The sequence below is a fragment of the Diospyros lotus genome, chromosome 5, assembly GCF_014633365.1.
Source record: "Diospyros lotus cultivar Yz01 chromosome 5, ASM1463336v1, whole genome shotgun sequence".
NCBI lineage: Eukaryota > Viridiplantae > Streptophyta > Magnoliopsida > Ericales > Ebenaceae > Diospyros > Diospyros lotus.
Genome location: NC_068342.1, coordinates 14,012,218 through 14,031,353, shown reverse-complemented (window position 1 = coordinate 14,031,353; position 19,136 = coordinate 14,012,218). Strand labels below are relative to the sequence as shown.

Here is a 19,136-nt window from a genome sequence, read left to right as displayed (position 1 = left end):
AACGATGAGTTTCTATGGCCAGTGGTGAATGGGGGCGGCGACAGTGTCATGTTTTTCTCTCAAATGTGAGATTTTGTAGAAGTTTTAATTTGGAGAATTCTAAAAGTAGATTTTTGTTATTTTATCACGCGCGCGTCTCTGTGTGTGTAAGGCTATGGGCAAGTCTCGCTCGCATGGGCAGCCTAGTTGGTCAAGAAGGGGGGCACAAAATACTTTCTGTAGTAAATCTTGGACCAAGACCAATGATTGAATCTCGCAAGCGGCAGTGTGGGGGTATTTCTCTTCAAAGTGAGGGGACTCCTTGTGCGCGGTGAGCCCGGGTCTAGCCACTGCGTCCGGTTGGGTCACTATGATTAACCTCCTCCAACGTCCTATCGAGCCGGATGTGAGGGCGTCCGGGATTAGCGATTTCACTCATTGGACCAAGGCTGTGGACAAGTCTCTAATAAAGTTTTTTTTTTTAATTCCAAATGTCATATATATTCAATGACATGACATAGTCAGATAGATTGCACCATAAGGAGTAAGGACGTGACAATTTCTGTCCAACGAAGCAGGGCAGGGCAGGGCATAGATTCAATTCGACCTCTCGCCCAGAGGGCTGGACTAGAGTCCTAAGTAGTCGAAACCAGGAATTCCAGTTCCAGGTGACAGTAATGGCAAAAGACGCTGGTTCCGCCGCCCATGCTCGGAAAAAGGAGGAGAAGCGACCGCGCTCCATATTCGATTTGCCGCCGGACTTCTTCGATTCATGTCTCCTCCTCCAGTCCCCAATCTCCTCGGTCGAGCCATCCTCTCAAGTCTCCGAAATCGAAACCCTAGGCGAGGAAGCGGACAAGCACCAACAGCCCAGCCAGAGCGGCGCAACGACGAAGACTTCTTCGATTTCGAGATGGTCATGCAATACCTGCAAGGCCGAGTTCGAGTCTCTCGATGACCAGCGCTCTCACTTCAAGTCCGACTTTCACCGTTTCAACGTAATATACTCATCGCCTTTGTATCAGTTGCTTGTACAAATTTTACCTTTTTCTTTTATTCCTTTTCTAGTAAGCAATATTACTGTGTTAGAATAGGAAATGGTGTATATTGACCTTTTTTGTTGTGTGTATTGGTAAACACAAATTTTGATGTTGTTCAGAAATCGAAATGGCCAGACATTAGCCATATATTGATAACTAATAAAAATATTTGTAGTTTCAGAAATCGAATTTACAAACTAAACAAAAGACAACCCCCCCCCCCCCCCCCCCCAAAAAAAAAAAAAAAAAAAAAAAAAACAAAAAAAACAAACAAAGGGAATTGAATTTACTAGGTTTGTATCCTATCATTTGATACAAGAAAATTGGAGAAAAATGGAAAAGGTTTTCAATTGTAAGCTTAAGGTTATTAATTTTTTATTTGATGTATTATTGCTAGTAGTCAATATGTGCAGTAGGTTATTGCATACGATAACGAGAAAATCTCTCAATTTCTAAACTTTACTTATGGAGACTGAATTCTTATTGCTGTGGTTGCAATAAAAATGCTCGCAATTAGGGAGGGTTATTTGATCTGATTAGCCCATTTGCATCTACTAATCTTTCTTTCATGGAGTAAAATTCACTGCCACCATAAAGAAAGGACTAATAAAATAAAATCCTTCCAAAATGGATGGGCAAATGGTTTTAACATGTGTTTTGATTCTCATTTTCAATTTGTTGGCATTTAATCTTAGGTAAAGCTAAGCATTGCCGGAAAGGATATCGTGAAGGAGGATGATTTTGATGAGTTGACCTCTGGTTCTTTATTCACAGACTGGGACATATCAAGCATATCAGGGTCTGAAGATGAAGCTGAAAAGGGATCTTTCCCCCCAAATGGCATGGATGGTGGATTAAGTAGAAGTGTTAAACAGAAGCTATATATCTGTCTTCAGAAGGGAGAGAGAATCTCAATCTGGAGATGCTTACTTCTGGACGAGGCAGATAATATCATGTTTAAGAATGATAAACTTGTTCCTGCAGAAAATGGTAACTTTATCCCTTTCTTGAAAGAAAAGGAAGTAATTGAGAAACTGAAATTTTTGATCCACGAGCCCAGGGATAATACCTGTTTGAGGGTTGTTCTACTTGCAAGTGGTGGGCATTTTGCTGGCTGTGTGTTTGATGGTAACTCTATTGTGGCTCATAAGACATTCCACAGGTTAGTGTTCGCATCTTGCTATCTGTGACATCTTAATGAAATGAGCTTGTTATCTTGGCAAGTGTGCTGTGATGAACTTTGCTTCCATCTCAGTTGTCTTTTTTGTTCAAGTGCATGGCATTATATGCCACGTTTCCTTGGAACCATAGATAAATTATTTCATTTGGCATTGTATACTTGACTCCTTTTCAAATTTTTTCATTCAACTATTCATAGTTTATGTGTATGATAGTTTTTTTTTTTTTTTTTTACCCTGTCCCCCTGTCCACAATTAAACTTGAATTGAAAAGAGCCCATATGAGTTAAAAACTTCATATGATATAATAAACAAATGGAAATTTGAAGTGATAACAAGCTAGACTTATGTTTTTTGCAATGAGAAAAATTTTTGGTGGAATATGTTGAAGTGGGTGCACCATTCCGTGGTGAAAAGGAGGGCGGTTTTATTCTTACTTGGTATCTTAAGCTTTAGGGCACCGCCGTTATAACAAGTATTTGTTCAACTGTAGTCTTTAGTGCCGAGGCGCTCTCAAATACTTTATCAAACATTGACTTTGTATGTAGTTTAGAGCATAGTGCAAGCCTATGACCATCTTGAAGACTTGAACCCAGTATCCTGTAAACAGTTGAGTAAAAAATGCTTGGTTATGAAGTAATGGAAAGATCACCAAACTGCTGGGTTCTTGCTCTCAGCTTGTGGGAAACTAAATTTTCTCATTCTTCTGAACTACTTACCTTCTTTCCTGTAGATATGTGATAAGGGCTAAGGCTGGTAAGAAACAGTCGTCAAAAGATGCAAGTGGCAAAGCTGCACACTCTGCTGGAGCTTCACTTCGCCGTTATAATGAACTTGCTTTAAAGAAGGTACTGAATACTAGATCACAGAGAACATAGTGTGGGTATTGTTCTTTCAACGTATTCATTCTTGACTCACAGATTAGGAAAACTCTATTGGCACTCCTTCTATGGATTATACCATATTACTAGAAGCAGTATGTGAATATGGACATTGACATGAGAAATGATTTGAAAAGAAATAAGAGTATGGATGCTGTAAGGATACGTAAAATGTGTATTGAATTTTTAATCAGTATAAGTTCGTGAACATAATAACAAAAAGGAATTAAAAATATTGAAAAATATCACAAAGGAATATTGAGGGCGAGCCTTGGTAGCATCAATAAGGTAGCTCCTTTGTGACTAAAAGCTCATGAGCTTGAGTTGTTAGCCTCTTTGCAAAGCAGGGGTAAGGCAGACTCTTGGAAAGTGGACAATCTTGTGCATTGAGAATGCCCTCTTATCACTAAATGAATATATCATGGTACTGTTTGTTTTGTAAATAATAATGATAGTTTACAAAAAGGTATCAGTAGCACCTGCATAAAGCTTCTATAATAATGATAACATAAATACCATTCAGCTTAAAGAAAAAAAAAGTAGCTGTTTTTTCTGAGTTGTAACTAAGCTCAATTGTGTTTCTGTTTTTATTATTTTTTGAAAATCTTATTGCACTTTCCAATTTGATTCAGGAAAAAAGGAGGAGAAAAGAACCCTGTTAAAAACCGTATTGTGTCCTTATACATGTTTATTATGTGCCCAATCTATAAATACATGAGTACACTGTACATCATGTGTCCTAGACATATCTACAAGCAAAATTGATAATTAAAAATTAAAAGACAAGCCATTTGGTATGGCCAACATATGTCCAGAGTGTCTGATGAGTATCCATATCTGATACATGTTAGGCACAAGTATGGCACTAATAGGACCAAATTTTTTGTATTCAAATTTGTATGTGGCTTGTGCTCGTTGCTCATTTATATGTGTTATGTGTGATACTTTATTTTTGTTCCATTGATTTAAGTTTTTTCTTTGTTATTATTTCCACAGCACTACAAATTCCATCTTTTCAGCTTGATCGAAAAACATTAATTTTCTAGTAATTTCTGAATTGATACACAGATTTTGAAAGTGGCGAATTTTGTAACCAGAAATGATCCCAAAGTTTTTTCATTTTTATTTTCTCAAAAGTTTCCTTTAGAGGAAAAAGGGGAGGGGGAAAAAACCCCGAATTGTCATTTTCTCTGATAACACTTGATGTGTAGTCATCTTCTCTGAAGTATGTGTTTTACAAGATTAATTTGAGAAAAAAAATGTCTGTATGTCTTGTTTTCTTAGTGTGTAATCATTAAAAAGAATTATATATATATATATATATATATCCTGCATAAATGCTATCATACCACATTATAGACTATACAGTTCATATGCTCCCTATATTGCATGTACCAAATGATCTACATACAGAGTAACAAGCCCTTGCATGCATTCTTTTATTTTTGAACACTTCACTGATTTGTATCTCTTTAATAACTAGGAAATTCAAGAATTACTCGCTACATGGAAACCTTATTTTGATGCTTCGTCATGCGTTTTTATTTATGCTCCTTCAAATAACCGTCAGCTACTTTTTGATGGAGAAAAACCATATTTTAGTTGTAAGCGCTGTGCTATTCGGAATATTCCACTGACTGTACGGAGGCCTACATTCAAGGAAGCCAGGCGAGTTTATAATTGGTTGACACAAGTTTGTGAAGAAGTTGATGAAGAAAAAACAACCATCACCAAAGAGTCTTCTCTATTAAGTGCAAACGATACGAGTGATGACTGTCTGGAGTCCACCAGTGAAAACTTGGGGGATAAACTAGAAAGTAGGGATACTACCGAGGCTTATTCAGGTGTCAAAAAGTCTGATACTCCCATATCCAAAGAGAGAGAGAGTGAAATCCTTGGTACAACAACACTACTGCATGAAGCAGCAAAGTCTGGGAATGACCAAAAAGTTTTGGAGCTCCTAGAACAAGGTTTAGACCCTTGCATTAAAGATGAAAGGGGTCAGACTCCATTTATGCTTGCAACTGATAAAGAAGTGCGTAATACTTTCAGAAGGTTCATGGCTTCAAACCTTGACAAGTGGGACTGGCATGCTGCTAGAGTGCCGAGTGCTTTGACAAAGGAAATGGAGTTATCTCAAGCTGCTAAACAGGCAAATCTAATGTTTCTTTACAGATTTATTTACTGTGTTGTACCTGTATTGGTTTTACTGTATCTGCTTTAAAATTTGATATGATTCAACAGGACTTTTTTAGTGGACTGTGACAATCTCTTCATCTTGGCTCTGGAATTGGTTCTAGATTCTTAGATATCCCAAGATCTAACTCAACTGCCAAGGATGTGGGTGCTAGAGAAAGTTCCATTAAACTTAATTCACTAGGAAAGAGAATTCCCCTTGGAACTAGTGTGAAAGGGCAATGGCTTAGTTAGCTCATGTTAACACATTAAACTTTGGGTAAATTACAATGTGAACCCTTGCAGTTTGATGTAAAGCCAGAGCACCCTTGGCATTTCAAAAATTAAACTAGTATCCCTACTGTTCAAAAGTTGTATCGCATTCCCCCCCTGTTGTTAGATATCCATTAGTGACATCAAACAGAAAACAATGATGCCAAAAAAATTGTTGATGAAATGATACCCTCTCTCTCTCTAAACCCATTTCTCTCTTTATATTACAACCCCTTTCCCTTTTGCTACCTCATATCTCAGCTCTCTCCCTCTCTCTCTCTCTACACACACACACACACACACACGCATCCTGCTAACAAGGGAAGAGAAGCTATTGCTGATATGTGAAAGGCTTATTGTAGAAGATGAAGGGAAGTTGTTAAGCAATAGGATTTGAAAGTTGGATTGATTTGTTTTTACTTTTTTTATTGTTTGTATTTTTTGAGTTTTGATTATCTGTTTTTTTGGGTTTGTTCTTGTGGAAGCTTTTCCATGTACAACAAAAAGGTATTTGCTGGGTCTTCTTTTTCTATATTTTCTTTGCAAATGGTTCTTTTTTGTATATTTGAGAAATCAGAGGGGCACTCCATGTAAATGTCATAAAAATTAATATTTCAGGGGATTGAAGATTTGCCAAACCCCTCCATTTCTGTTTTAGGGTTTAGTTTTTGTTTGCAAAAATTAATTATAAAACGCCTCATGTTTTCACCTCCGAGCTCTAGGTATTTATATGCAATATAAAATGTGTATGCATAGTGAGATGTGTATAAATGTACATGGAATTGAGATGAAAGAGAGAGGTGGGACAAAGACTATTTATAGAGAGATGAAAAATGGAGGGTTGAGACAGAGAGAGTTGGTGTATATATATATATAGAGAGAGAGAGAGAGAAAGAGAGAGAGAGAGAACACAATATATTATTTAGGGGCAAAATTGCAATTGTAATGTGTTCTTAACATCTGTTTAATGGAGGGAGGTTAGTGTAATATCCAAAATGTGAGGGATATGTTCCGTAAATTTTGGAACCTCAGGGGTGCCAAGTGTAATTTTCCCTTAAATTTTTTGCTATGAGTTTTGAAACATGCATTTGGATTGCATTTGTTCCATTTACCTAGATTGGGAAATATTGATATATCTTTGAGTCAATTTTTGATTTTGTAAATGCCTTGAGAGGGTTAAGATGGCATATAGGATTTTTACCTTTTAGTTCTGTACATTGGTGGTATAGTGGGGCTGCTCCCGTTGCATATCCCTTCACTCATACATGCCTTCTTTTTAGTGATCAAAAAGTGAAAAATAATGACAATAATTGATGCAGTGTGTAGCGCGTGTGTGAAGAAAACACACCAAAATAAATTCTTGAAAGAACAAACTTTAATAGCCGAAGCTTGGCTTTCAAGAAAATGCAAAAACAAGACTGTTTTGCTAAAAAACCCAAATAGATTGCTGAAATTTGTATTGAGAAAAACTTGATTACAAATTTTAGATCCTAGGCATATTTATAGTGTTTGGCTAATCCAAATCCATCTAATATTTGTAAACAAAATCCAACTAGAATCCTAACAGAAATAAATCCTAATCAAACATGAAATAGAATTCTAAATCAAGTAGAAACATGAAGTAAAATCCTAAATCAAGTAGAATTCTAAAACATACGAAGTATTAAAATATTGTTTTAGCGTTACTATTCCGGTGATACTGTTCCGATTTGGTCGGGTCGGCCTTAGGTTGAGTCTTGATTGGTGACCACATCATTCACTTCCACTTGAGAAAAAATTCAACCTCAAATTTTGATCTGAGTAGGACAAATCCATGTTCGGCAAGTACAAAGAGAGATTAGCCACATTGAATGTTTAGAAATACCCATATAATTAGGCAAATCCACAACATAAACATTATTATTGATCTTCTTTTTAATTTTGTAAGGACCATATTTCTTTAGCTTGAGCTTGTTTTGCTTTCCTGCTAGAATTCATTCATTCTTCAAGAATATCATGACTTCATCTCCAACCTCAAATTCCTTGTGCTTCCTATGCTTGTCAGTTGTCGCCTTGTACTTCTTATTTGTGCAACTTTTGCTTAACATCTTCCTGAACCACTTGAACTTTTTTGCTAAGGGAACATAAGCAAAGACATTCCTCCCCTTCTTAGCCCTATCTTCGTTGGCATGGGTCCAACCATGTCCATGTTTGTTGCCCTCTGCCTCCACTGTATTATTACTATTAGATTGAGGACGTTGAACATTTCATCTTGAGCGCTTCTTTAATCTAGTAGATCTTATCACAAGTCCTTCTTCTCTCATCAGCTTTCTTGATTTTGACTCCTCAACAGCTTCCGAATTCATCTATAGATTTTTCTTGCTTGGAGAAGCATTCTTGTGCAATTGTTTCGAATAAATGTTTATTCCATGACTACCAGCAGTCTCTCCATCACTTAAAATATTGATGCTTGAATCCTCCTTTGGTTTAAGCACTTGATCAGCTATAGCAACAGTTGCTACAACATTCTTAATTTCAGAATCTAATTTCAGATTAATACCGAAAGCAGTTGCACTACTTGAGTTAACTAGCCTGGGAGATCCAACACCCCTATCCACAAAGAGACCCCTGTGACCATCTTGCTTTTGCAATTGCAAAGGTGAATGTGTTCCTATTGCCTTCGATTCAACCATGCTAGAGCCTGAATAAACAGTAGAAGGATCTGCTACCATGGCCTTCATCTCCGTTACAGTCACAAGCCGATCAGAAGAAACACCACCATCCTTGGATTGCGAAGCAATGCCTGAGCCCTCAGGACTGGAAAATACCCCAGTATGGGTCAATAACCTTGGAGTTTCTATCATGTTAGCAGCATACACTAGACCTGAGTTTGCAAACGTTGAGGTTGTTGGGACAACATAATGTTCAAGATCAAGCTCCAAATTCAACGAAAAACCATTATTTAGTTTATACTAATCGTTTCCCCAGTGGTTGTGCTGCTGCGCATTTCTCCTAACCCCTTTACCACTAGGGTTGGCTATCATATGACCAAGATCATCCTCATTGTTGCTATCATCCATCATTGGTCTTCTAGGATTATTGAGGATAGGATTAATGGCTGGTGTTCCCGGTTTAACATAGTTGACTTGATTTACGCCATTAGTCTGATTCCGATTATCCTTAACTCGTTGTAAAATGCCCAATTGGTTGCGAATTCGCTCCAATTGCTGTTCCATTGTACGAGTTATTTTCCGTTGTTCTTCAGTTGCTCTCCAAACCGCGGGCATCCCTCGATCATCGTCACCAGGCTGATTGCTACCATTATCTTCAAGATTGGCCATCTGATTAGTTGATGAACCGTTCTGATACCACCTGACGCAGCGTGTAGTGCGTGTGTGAAGAAAACATACCAAAATAAACCCTTGAAAGAACAAACTTCAATGGTAAAAGTTTGATTTTCAAGAAGACGCAAAAATAAGATTGTTTTGCTAAGAAAACCCAAATAGGTTGCTGAAATTTGTATTGAGAAAAACTTGATTACAAACTCTAGATTTTAAGCATATTTATAGTATTTGGCTAATCCAAATCCATCTAATATTTGTAAACAAAATCCAACTAGAATTCTAATAGAAATAAATTCTAATCAAACATGAAATAGAATCCTAAATCAAGTAGAATTCTAAAACATATGAAGTATTAAAATATTGTTCTGGCGCTACTATTCTGGTGATACTGTTCCGATTTGGTTGAGTTAGCCTTGGGCTGGGTCTTAATTGGTGATTGCATCAATAATAATTGTTGAGAATTCATATTAGTTTGATTGTATTAGGTGTTGTATATGTTGTTGTTCCTTCTACTTAATTTACATAGCTTCTACAGCAATTATAGTAGTTTAGCATAAATACCTGTAACCCCAACTCAGTATATTTGAATTAGTTTTTCCCTCCAATCTCTCTTTTCCCTCTCTTCTTCTCTCTCAGTTCTGTGCAGTGTTCTAAAAAGCGCTAGGCGCTAGTTGGGTGCCTTGGAAAAAGGTTCTTGCTTGCTGCAGCAAGTAGCAACAACAACAAGCAGCTGTTGCAGCAAGGAGCAGCAACAGCAAGCAGCTGTTACAGAGTCAGCAACGCATGCTGCTTGCTGCAGCAAGAAACAATCCATACAATATTGGAGGAAGACGAGATTGGCGATGAGAGAGAACGGCCAAGAGATGAGATCGGCGGCAGCGGCGAGAGAGAGAGAGAGAAATGACCCAGGCGACAAACATCTAGAGAGAGAAAGAGAAACAATAAGGGGAAGGGGAACCTGCCGTGTGCGACCCAAGCGGCTAGGCGCCACCGCCGCCGATCTATCGGGCTCGACGCCTAGGGGTGCCGAGTTGCCCTTAATTGCGGCGGCCAAGGGCCGCCTAGCACCTAGGTGGCTGTCTAGGCCGCATTTTCGAACTTTAGTTTCCTCTCTTTGATTTACAGAACTATCATTTCACAATAATAATGAAAAATGACAAAACAAATATAAGAAATGGCCAATTAATTCACAAAACAATTCACAAGGATTTGTGAACTCCTAATGGTATAGTACATGCTTTAGAAACTTTTTCTTGGAAAATTGTTATCTCATATATATTGAATCTTGAGGCAGGAGAGATTATTGAAATATTAGGAGAGAATTGTTGGTTGCTTTGTTTTACATATGCAATGCAAGTGGTGAGTGGAGTGTTGAGTCGGAGCAGTTTGTAACGTTTTACTCATGTTTATTTACTTTGTTGCCTTTGTTACAAACTCCATGTTTTCCATACCGAATGAAAAAAATGGAAAGAAAAAAGAAAAGAGATGTTTATTTCACTATGTGGATAATAGCCTCTTTTGTGGATTGCTCAGGCAGAGAAAGATGCCAAGAGGAAAGCAAGATCAAAAGAGTTGAAGAAATTACGCAAAGCAAGAGAAAAGAAGGCCGAGGTGTGTGTTTATAGATTTTAGTTTTGATGTTTACTTAAATTTTGATTAGCATTTATCTCATCCTGGTTGCTGGACTTCAATATGGTGGTAACCCTTTTGTCACAACCCAAAAAAGAAAAGGGGCATGTGACTGTCATTATGACCCTTGGTGAACTGTTGGCTTTTGGGATCAAGCAAGCATCAATTATCAAATTTTGTTACTCTATTTAATCACAGTTTCCAGTCTTGCCTGCTGACCAAGTCAATTTTTAACAAAATTTGATTTCACTAAACATTGAATAATCAAAATCAAGTTAATAATTATTTAGTCCTTGCTGTTTGTATGACGGAGCTGACTACTAAGAGTTTCCAAAGGAAAATGACAAGATAATAAAATTTACATAATGAACGCTGAAAAGGTATTAGGTCTACCAAAGAGAGGAAACTAAAGTCCAAGTGTTTTTATGTGGATGGGTTTGTTGATTCCAATGCCTGTTTGAGATCTGAAATAGACAGATTTACAGACTGAGTTAATGGCTCAGTGAATAGATAGTGCACGAGTTATGCAAGAAATTTTTCTTTCAAAAGCAAATAATAAAGTCGTTTTATGAGAAAATGGTTTTTCTACTATGAGGAAACCCTTTGAATAAGATTACATGATAGTAGTTTCTATGTTAAAGTACACAAAGCAAAATGTTTCATAATGAATTGACAGACATGAATTTTGAAGGTCAACAACAATCTTGCAAACTAGATAATTTTTATCTTTGGCCATTCTAACTGAACAAACAGGGAAATAAACTGAATAGAACCCTTTATTCGAGTAACTTAGAAACAGTTTACTTGATTAAGGGGAGTCTTACTCGTTGAAGGGAAGCTTAATTTTATTGATCTCACGAATGGAGTATTTATTCAAGAAATATCCTACAACATCTCCTTAAAGACAGGAAAGAATTTAAAAAAAAAAACATTAGAAGATAAAGTATATCAATTACAGCAGGTCTTATCTCTTGAGAATACCTGCCTGCTTTTTCTTGGGAATTCTTATCTCTTGATTCTAATCTCCAACGAATCTTATCCCTAGTCTTAGCCATAAGATAAGTGATCAGCATTTAGACTTTGAATCCTCATCTTTTTATTCTCAATATTCCAGATAATTCGAATTTTTCAACTCTTAACATAAAAAAAAATCTTGCAAACTAGATAATTTTAATCTTTGGCCATTCTAACAACAATCTTGCAAACTGGATAATTTTAATCTTTGGCCATTCTAACATAAAAAACTGATCTGTAAGTGTTGGCCAAGACATGAGGTTAGCAATATCATTGCTAACTTGGGTCAAAACAAAGGTGTGTTAGGGCTAACGTTTAATGTATAGCATAAGTTCTTTCCAATAAAGGTTTTCAAAACAACATATCAAATCTTAATCCTACTTGTGGGCTCGATTACGTGAATTTTAGCTTGTCAATCATTTCTATCTATAGCTTCATCTAAAGGGTTTCAAAAAATAAATAAATTGTCCAATCATACTAAAAATTTCATTCATCGTGTTTAGATATTCACTCATAAATTCATAGAGCAACAATAACTTATCAATTAAATTAGGTCTAACTATAATTTCTCTAATCAAAACTTCAAAATTATATCATCTAAGGACTTCAAATGCTGTCCTCAAATGGTCTAGGTGTAATTCAAATGTAGGTCTGTAAATGAGGATATCATCAAAGAAGACAAGGATGAATTTTGGGACTGAATATCCATTAGGGATTGGAAGGTTGCAGGAGCATTGGTCAACCCAAGGGCATGACAGTGAACTTGTAAAGCCCTTAGTGAATTCTAAAAGCAGTTTTGGGAATATCAGCAAGGTTCATTCTAATTTGGTGATACCCTGCCCTCAGGTCTAGCTTTGAAAAACAGTGGCTGAGGTTAGTTCATCAAGTAAGTCCTCAATAATGGGAATTGGGAATTTGTTCTTTATGGCTGTGGCATTCAGCCAGCGGTAATCCACACAAAAATGCCAAGTCCCATCCTTTTTCTTAACAAGTAAGACAGGAGAAACAAAGGGACTTTGGCTAGGCTGGATAATAGATTTGGCTAAAATTTCTTTGACCAATTTTTCTTTCCTCAGCCTTTTGAATGGGCAGGAACCTGTACGACCAAATGTTTACAGGTTCGGAATTGGGTCTTAGGTGAATAGAATGGTCAACGAATCAGTTAGGGGGTAAGGCAGAGGGTTCAACAAATATATCCTCAAATTCAATCAAATGTAAATGTAAAGGATCTTGAGAATGTACCTCTGAAAGAGAGAGCAAGGTAGAATCAGCTGCAGGTATAAGATGTCCATCAGCCTCTACTTCCTCCTTGCTGTCGTCCTCCAACTCTACAGCATATATAGAATGCATTTGAGCCCCTGAAATCCCCTCTTGCTGGAGCATTTTCTGCATCTTCTTGCCTGTAATTAGTTTACATTCTCCAGCCTCCAAGCTCCCTGTCAATGTCAATTTCTTCCCCTCCATTTCAAATGTTACCTCTAGTTTGTTGAAATCAAACACTAGAGGGCTGACTGTTTTCATCCAATCTACCCGAGGACTGTATGACACCCTCCCAATTTCAGAATTAAATCTACTAAACATCTTGCTACCATTGGCCACTGTAACTGATAAGGGAAATGTGGCCAATGTGGGGCATTGCAGTTCCATGGCAGTGGCTTCATCCAAGAAGCTGTGGGTGCTGCCACTATCTATTAAAATCATCAGTCTCATCTTCCCATAATTCCCCTTCACCTTAATTATCTTACCCGATGGACAGCCTTGCAGGGCATGTAGGGAGATTTCTCCATCTTCCTCCCCTGCTGCCCCTTCCTTTACAGTCTCCATTTCTCCAGCAACAACTTCATCTTCTTCTTCCACTTTTTCTTCTAATCCCTCCATTTGCAACAGCTGCCTTTTTCATTGATGACCGGGCTGTACTTTTCACCACATCTAAAGCACTGTCCAAACTGCCTTTTCTGCTCCATTGATAGAGGCTTAACCGGGACTGGACTTGGTAAGGCCTTAGGAATTAAGGTCCCTCTCTGAACTACTTGGTTAGCAGCTTTAGAATTACCTCCAATTGACTGGCTGCTCATGGGATATGTTTTAGGCTGCAGTTTATGCTTTCTAAATATGGCTTCCAGTGCCAGTTCTTGCAGCTTGGCCTTCTCCACTGCCTGTTTTACAATGACGGTGCATCATCTTCACGGTAGGCCATAGCTCCTCGTTCAGTCTACTAATGAAACTCAATACAAAACAAGACTCGGTCAAGGTTGGATGGGAATTAAGCATGAGTGACTTCAACTCCTCAAACCTGTTTTGATACTCCATAACCGATCCCTTTTGTTTCAGCTTGTTAAACTCTTACTCTGTCATTGATCGTTCTCCAAATCACTTACAAAAATCTTCTGCAAACTCCTGCCACCTACATACATTCCTCATCTGACTCCATCCTTGGAACCAAGCATGAGTTATATCATTGAGATATGCTACCACCGGGTTTACCTTTTGATTCTCAGCCACCTGATAGTGGTGGAAGAATCTCTCACACCGTCTAATCCACCACCTAGGTTTGTCTCCTTTGAAGATTGGTATTTGTAACCTAGGCATAGGGGTGTGGTGATGAGTAGTATAAGTGCCCCTTACCTAGACTGCTGGCTCAGATTCAACCCGATCATCCATTGCTGGTAAATCAGGAGCATGCGATAAAATTCCTGCTCCTGCCGTGGATCTAGGGGGAAAATCTGCCGGCAAACTTGCCTGAGGCCTCCTAGAAATCATATATAGGACACTGTTGATCCTCTGATCTCCATGTGAAGTCTGGAGAGTTCTTCTTTCATTCCTTGATCCAGTGCCTGCACTGCCTCCCTGGCAGCGGCGCTTTCAGCTCTGCCAAGACTCACCTCCTCTTGAGTCTTGCGCAGCCCAAGATCCATCATATGAAGTCTGACCTCCAGTTGCTTCATTCTCATTCTTTCTTTCGGCCATTCCTCAAACTGAATTGCCACCCCCAATCTACAACTGAATTGCACCTCTGATCTGTAACTGAATTGCTACCTCTGATTTGCACTGATTGCCACTTCTGATCTGCAGCTAAACTATCACCACTGATCTGCACTAATTGTCAATCAGCGCCGCCAATCGCTGTGAATCAACAATTCGCAAATCCAATCCGATTGCTGGGAATCACTGCACTGATCGCAATCGCTGTGGAGTCACAATCGCTCAGATCTGCTTTTAACCGGCGCCTTCTTGCTCGCCCAATCTCAGTAGGACCGGCTCTAATACCAATTGTCAAATCCTAAGATCTGACAGAGGCTATTTAGGGTAGAATTCAAGAGAATTGAGGGGAGAGTTAAACTGGAAGAGAGGGAGAACAACAAGAAAAGGGGTAACAGAGGGTTCGAGAGTGAAAGAGAGAACAGAGAAGTGGAGGGAAAAGATTCAGTTTCATTTCACATGAATCCCCATCCTCTTACAAGCGACCTTTTATAGTTATAGGCTGGCTGCTCTTCAGTTATTCTAACTGAAGGTACAATCTAAAATAGCAGCAGCAATGTACGCTTAACAGAATTACAAATAAATACAATTGTAGCCCAATTACAGTATTGCCTTTAGGGTCGTGACAAACCTCTTATCAAATATAAAAAAAATTAAAAGAAGAAGAAAAGGGTTACTGGACAACCAATAATTTAGTTGGAACATGTTGAATGGAATGATATTATTTAATTTCTGTTTAGAATATTATGCCAGCAGGCTTAGAATCTTCAAAGGAAAGAAGAAGAGCTTACATTTGTTCTGTTAGCTGTTCGTTATTAGTCTATGTGGTCGTATCATTCTTTCTGTTGGTTGTTAGTCTATGTGGAAGGACTATTTATTTTCTTTGTATTGACAGCTGGCCATAAGCTTTTAGTTTGTTAGAGAGTGAGTTGATAGGTTGAGTTTTTATATAAACCTCATTGTATTATTCAGATCTGTATTCGGTCTCTATTTTTCAAAGAAATCACTTATCTTATTCCAGATTCTCTCTCGATGTCTTGTTCTTCTATTTTCTTTTCCTTCCTGCTCTTTCCTGGTGTCAGATCCACTCGAGTAACATCATGGTGTATTCTTCAAGTTCTACACAAAATCTGCTGAGACTTTCTCCTCAACACCATGGCGTTGGGTTATGAAAATAATTCTGGTCCAAATGGAAGTAGCCATGCAATTGTAACTCTTGCCAGAAAGATTGAATACCTAGTCTAGAGGTCAGTACCCTAATGTGGGTCATCCAACAGAGCATTGTACTCTCTTTGGTACCCTGATGTGGGTAATCCAACAGAGCATCATACTCTCTTTCTGTGGCTTTATTGAAGTGGCATTGGCCAGTGAGATATATGATTGAAGTTATGAACTCCATCATGGATATGCTAGGCTTCTTTTGATGATAAAAGATTTATGCCTAGTAGAGACGTCTTTTTTTCTTCTATTTCTTCTTTGGTTTTGAAGGATGGCAGTGTTAGAGAAAGTTCTTGTAAATGTGTCCACTGGTGAATTCAAGTAGACGTCATCGGGGAAACTTCTAATTAATGGCCATGCTACATATGTCACTTCTTGTTTTGGTGAATAATGAAAATACCATTTTTTGCTAGGAGATGAATCTTTTTTGAATTTCAGATTATGGAGAACCATAATTTTTGTTTTGTAGCACCTTTAGTAATATTAAGTCAAGATGACAGCTTTATTGATGCCGTTTCTGTACTTGTAGAAGTTTCAAGGTACAAAAAGATTACCAGGCTTGAAAAGTTCCAGATATGTTCAGTTTAAATTTAAGGGAAAGGAAAAAGAAAAAGAAATTAAGGATCTCGCAGTGCATAAAGTTTGAATTTTCACTTTTTAGTCTTGTGCATCTTCATGTGGTTGATACGAGTCAGAAACTGGTTGGAATGATCAGTAGATTGTTGTTTGGGAGTTATCTTGCCTGAGTTTTACATCCGACATTTTTTTATTATTAAAATTTATTTGGTCTTTTTTGCATGGTATATGCCCTTCCCTTCTTCCCCGCCACCCCCCTCCCTCCAAATATAGCATGCACGTATTTAGTCTTGTTGAAATCATTTGGATGTCCACAAGCAGGCTGAAGCTGCTTTATCCCAGAGTGCTCCTATAGTTCCACAGAATCGGGGAGCCACTTCTATTGCAATTTCCAAAGGGCAGTCTCAGTCTACTACTGGATCTCTGATATCGAAAGAGGTTAGAGCGCCTACTTTGTTATTTTTTTCTCTTCCCCCCACAAGGTTACTGTTCCGGTACTTGAACTTTGAGTTGAGGTGCATCAAGATGTAGAAATTATATTATTTTTTCCTCTCCGACTTTGCTTTAAGCTATAATATAGTTATACCTCATATGTGCGTGATTTAATTGGGCAAATCGCTTTTCATCTAAATTTGTTTAGGAGGAATTAAAAAGGGCACAAGCTGCAGAGAGGGAAAAGAGGGCCGCCGCAGCCGAGAGAAGAATGGCAGCGGCTGCGGCAAAAGGGTCTGACGCGAACATTGCCCCCGCCGCGGTCGCCGCCGCTAGCAGCAGCAGTAGTAGTTCGCAGCCCAGGGGAGTGGTGAGTAGTGATGATGTGAAGTGCTCTTGTTGTAACACATCTCTGGTTGGTAAAGTACCCTTTCACAGGTACAACTACAAATACTGTAGCACATCATGCATGCATGTCCACAGAGAGATGCTCGAAGACGAATAAGCATCTGCTTTCCAGTTATTCATGTTGATAACCATTGTTCCGTTCTCGCTTCTTACTTCTTACCTTTAATTTAAAAGACTACTTCATTTGGCCGATGAAGGCGTTTTGGAATCCAGGCTTGCAGTGACGAGAGCTACATTACATTCGTTGGCCTTTTTTGTTTTCCACCAAATCGATATGAAGTTGCAGCAACCTTTACATGAGTTAGAAGCACGAAACTAATTCCTTTTTGCATATTAGTGCTACAAATATTTCGTTATATTTTAGACTATTTTGTGTGTTAATTTGACTCATAAATTTTATCAAATTTGTTTTTTTATACGAGTATAATTATATTTCAATCTCAATTATTCGAACCATGAATATAATTATTAAAGTATTTTTATTTATAAATAATAAATACAAGTACAAGCTAACAATAATTAAGTTGAATGAAATTTTTTTAAGAAAGTATTACATTTATGGTGTGTTTGATTAGGGGCAGAATTTTAATTTTTATTCCACCCGTAGAAATTTTAATTCTTTGATTTAAAAAAAATATTTATATTTTAAATTAAGATGAAATTCGAATTTTATGAAATTATAAAATTATTTGATGAAATTTTTTAAAATTTATATAGAAAATAAATTTCACTCTATTTTTTACGTTATCAAATTTACATACTTGAACTTAAATTCTGTAATTTTAGGGATGCTTGGATTACAACCAGTTCAATTGAAGCAGTGAAACAAATAGAAAAAAAAAAATAGTTTATAGTTGAAATAATTTAAAACAGTTAGAAAATAAATTAGAGTTGAAGTTGATATAATTTTCAACTTTTTAGAAAATATTAAATTTTAATAACACACAATAGTAATCTTGACCGATGAAAAAGTAGTTGAAGCTACAACAATACAGCCCTGTATAGGCTCTTGGGGATAGGAAAAATAGTTATGGGATTGTAACATAAGAAAATAAAGCTGTTGCAGTTAGGCAGTCAATTTTGACGAAAAGGTAGGCAAGTTGTAAATTGATATAGCTGGGTAGCCTTTTTAGATAAATATTTAGGCAATTGTAAATGTAAAAAAAATTTACAAAACACATTTAGAAACACAATTAAAATACAACTTGTTATATAATTATAGTAGCAACAGGTAGAAAAGTTGGAAATGTGACTAAGAAAATATGAGCTCAATTACTATTGTCCTACATCTCCAATGTTTTAATGACTTGTCAAATTGGCCTAAGACACATACATGCCCCTCAACTTAGGGTTTTTAATCATTTGTGCCCTTAAACTTGATGGGAGACCTATTGTGTTCTTTAAGTTCCAAATTTGAACCTATTACACATTTCAAATCCGAATTTTAGATCGATTCTTATTGTTCAATTAGCATTGTGCGTGAGTTATTTGCACGATTGAGGTGCGGGAAGGCAACACCATTATCTTCTTCTTCCTCATTCCCAGTGCTGACAACCTCTCGCCTTTTTTTTACTTGTGGCGATGACCATATTCCTTAATGGCAGTCACTAGGGTTGCCAATCGAAAGGAAAAAAGAGGAAGAAGCATAATTACCATGGTTGAGAAAAAGCAAATTGATCGGCCATGGCAATAAAGAGGCAACCTAGTTGCCCATAACAGGGAAAACCAATCGATTGACGACAGCAAAAACCCATCGCCCATCGACGACTTGCGAACAATGTGGGTCACAGAGACCCACGACAACGGACCTCCATGTTGGTGACGGTAGCACGAGGAAGATGATCGAACGATCGACCTCTCGCCTCTCACGCTACTGACAACTAGATTTGTTACCCACACAATTGTTGTAAATACGTAGAAGAAAAATGAAGGCACATAAGAAGAGAACGGTGATGGAGGCGTTGATTGCTATGGTGGCAATGGTGACGAATGGCAATGAAGGCTTTGATGGCATCGACAACGACGACAATG

The 19,136-nt window shown here is 37.7% G+C and overlaps 1 protein-coding gene across 2 annotated transcripts; it reads left to right on the top strand.

The window, feature by feature from the left end:
* The first annotated feature begins 513 nt into the window (after positions 1-513).
* Positions 514-17,297, top strand: LOC127801677 (uncharacterized). Of its 2 annotated transcripts, none has more exons than XM_052337008.1 (7): positions 514-977; positions 1,715-2,181; positions 2,931-3,045; positions 4,562-5,230; positions 10,383-10,460; positions 16,587-16,703; positions 16,906-17,297. In XM_052337008.1, exons 1-7 carry the CDS (start codon positions 657-659, stop codon positions 17,200-17,202), a joined length of 2,064 nt encoding a protein of 687 aa, XP_052192968.1. In that variant the 5' UTR covers positions 514-656; the 3' UTR covers positions 17,203-17,297. The 2 variants fall into 2 exon arrangements, with proteins under 2 accessions (XP_052192968.1, XP_052192967.1); XM_052337007.1 differs by having other exon boundaries at positions 16,584-16,703.
* Positions 17,298-19,136: the final 1,839 nt, after the last annotated feature.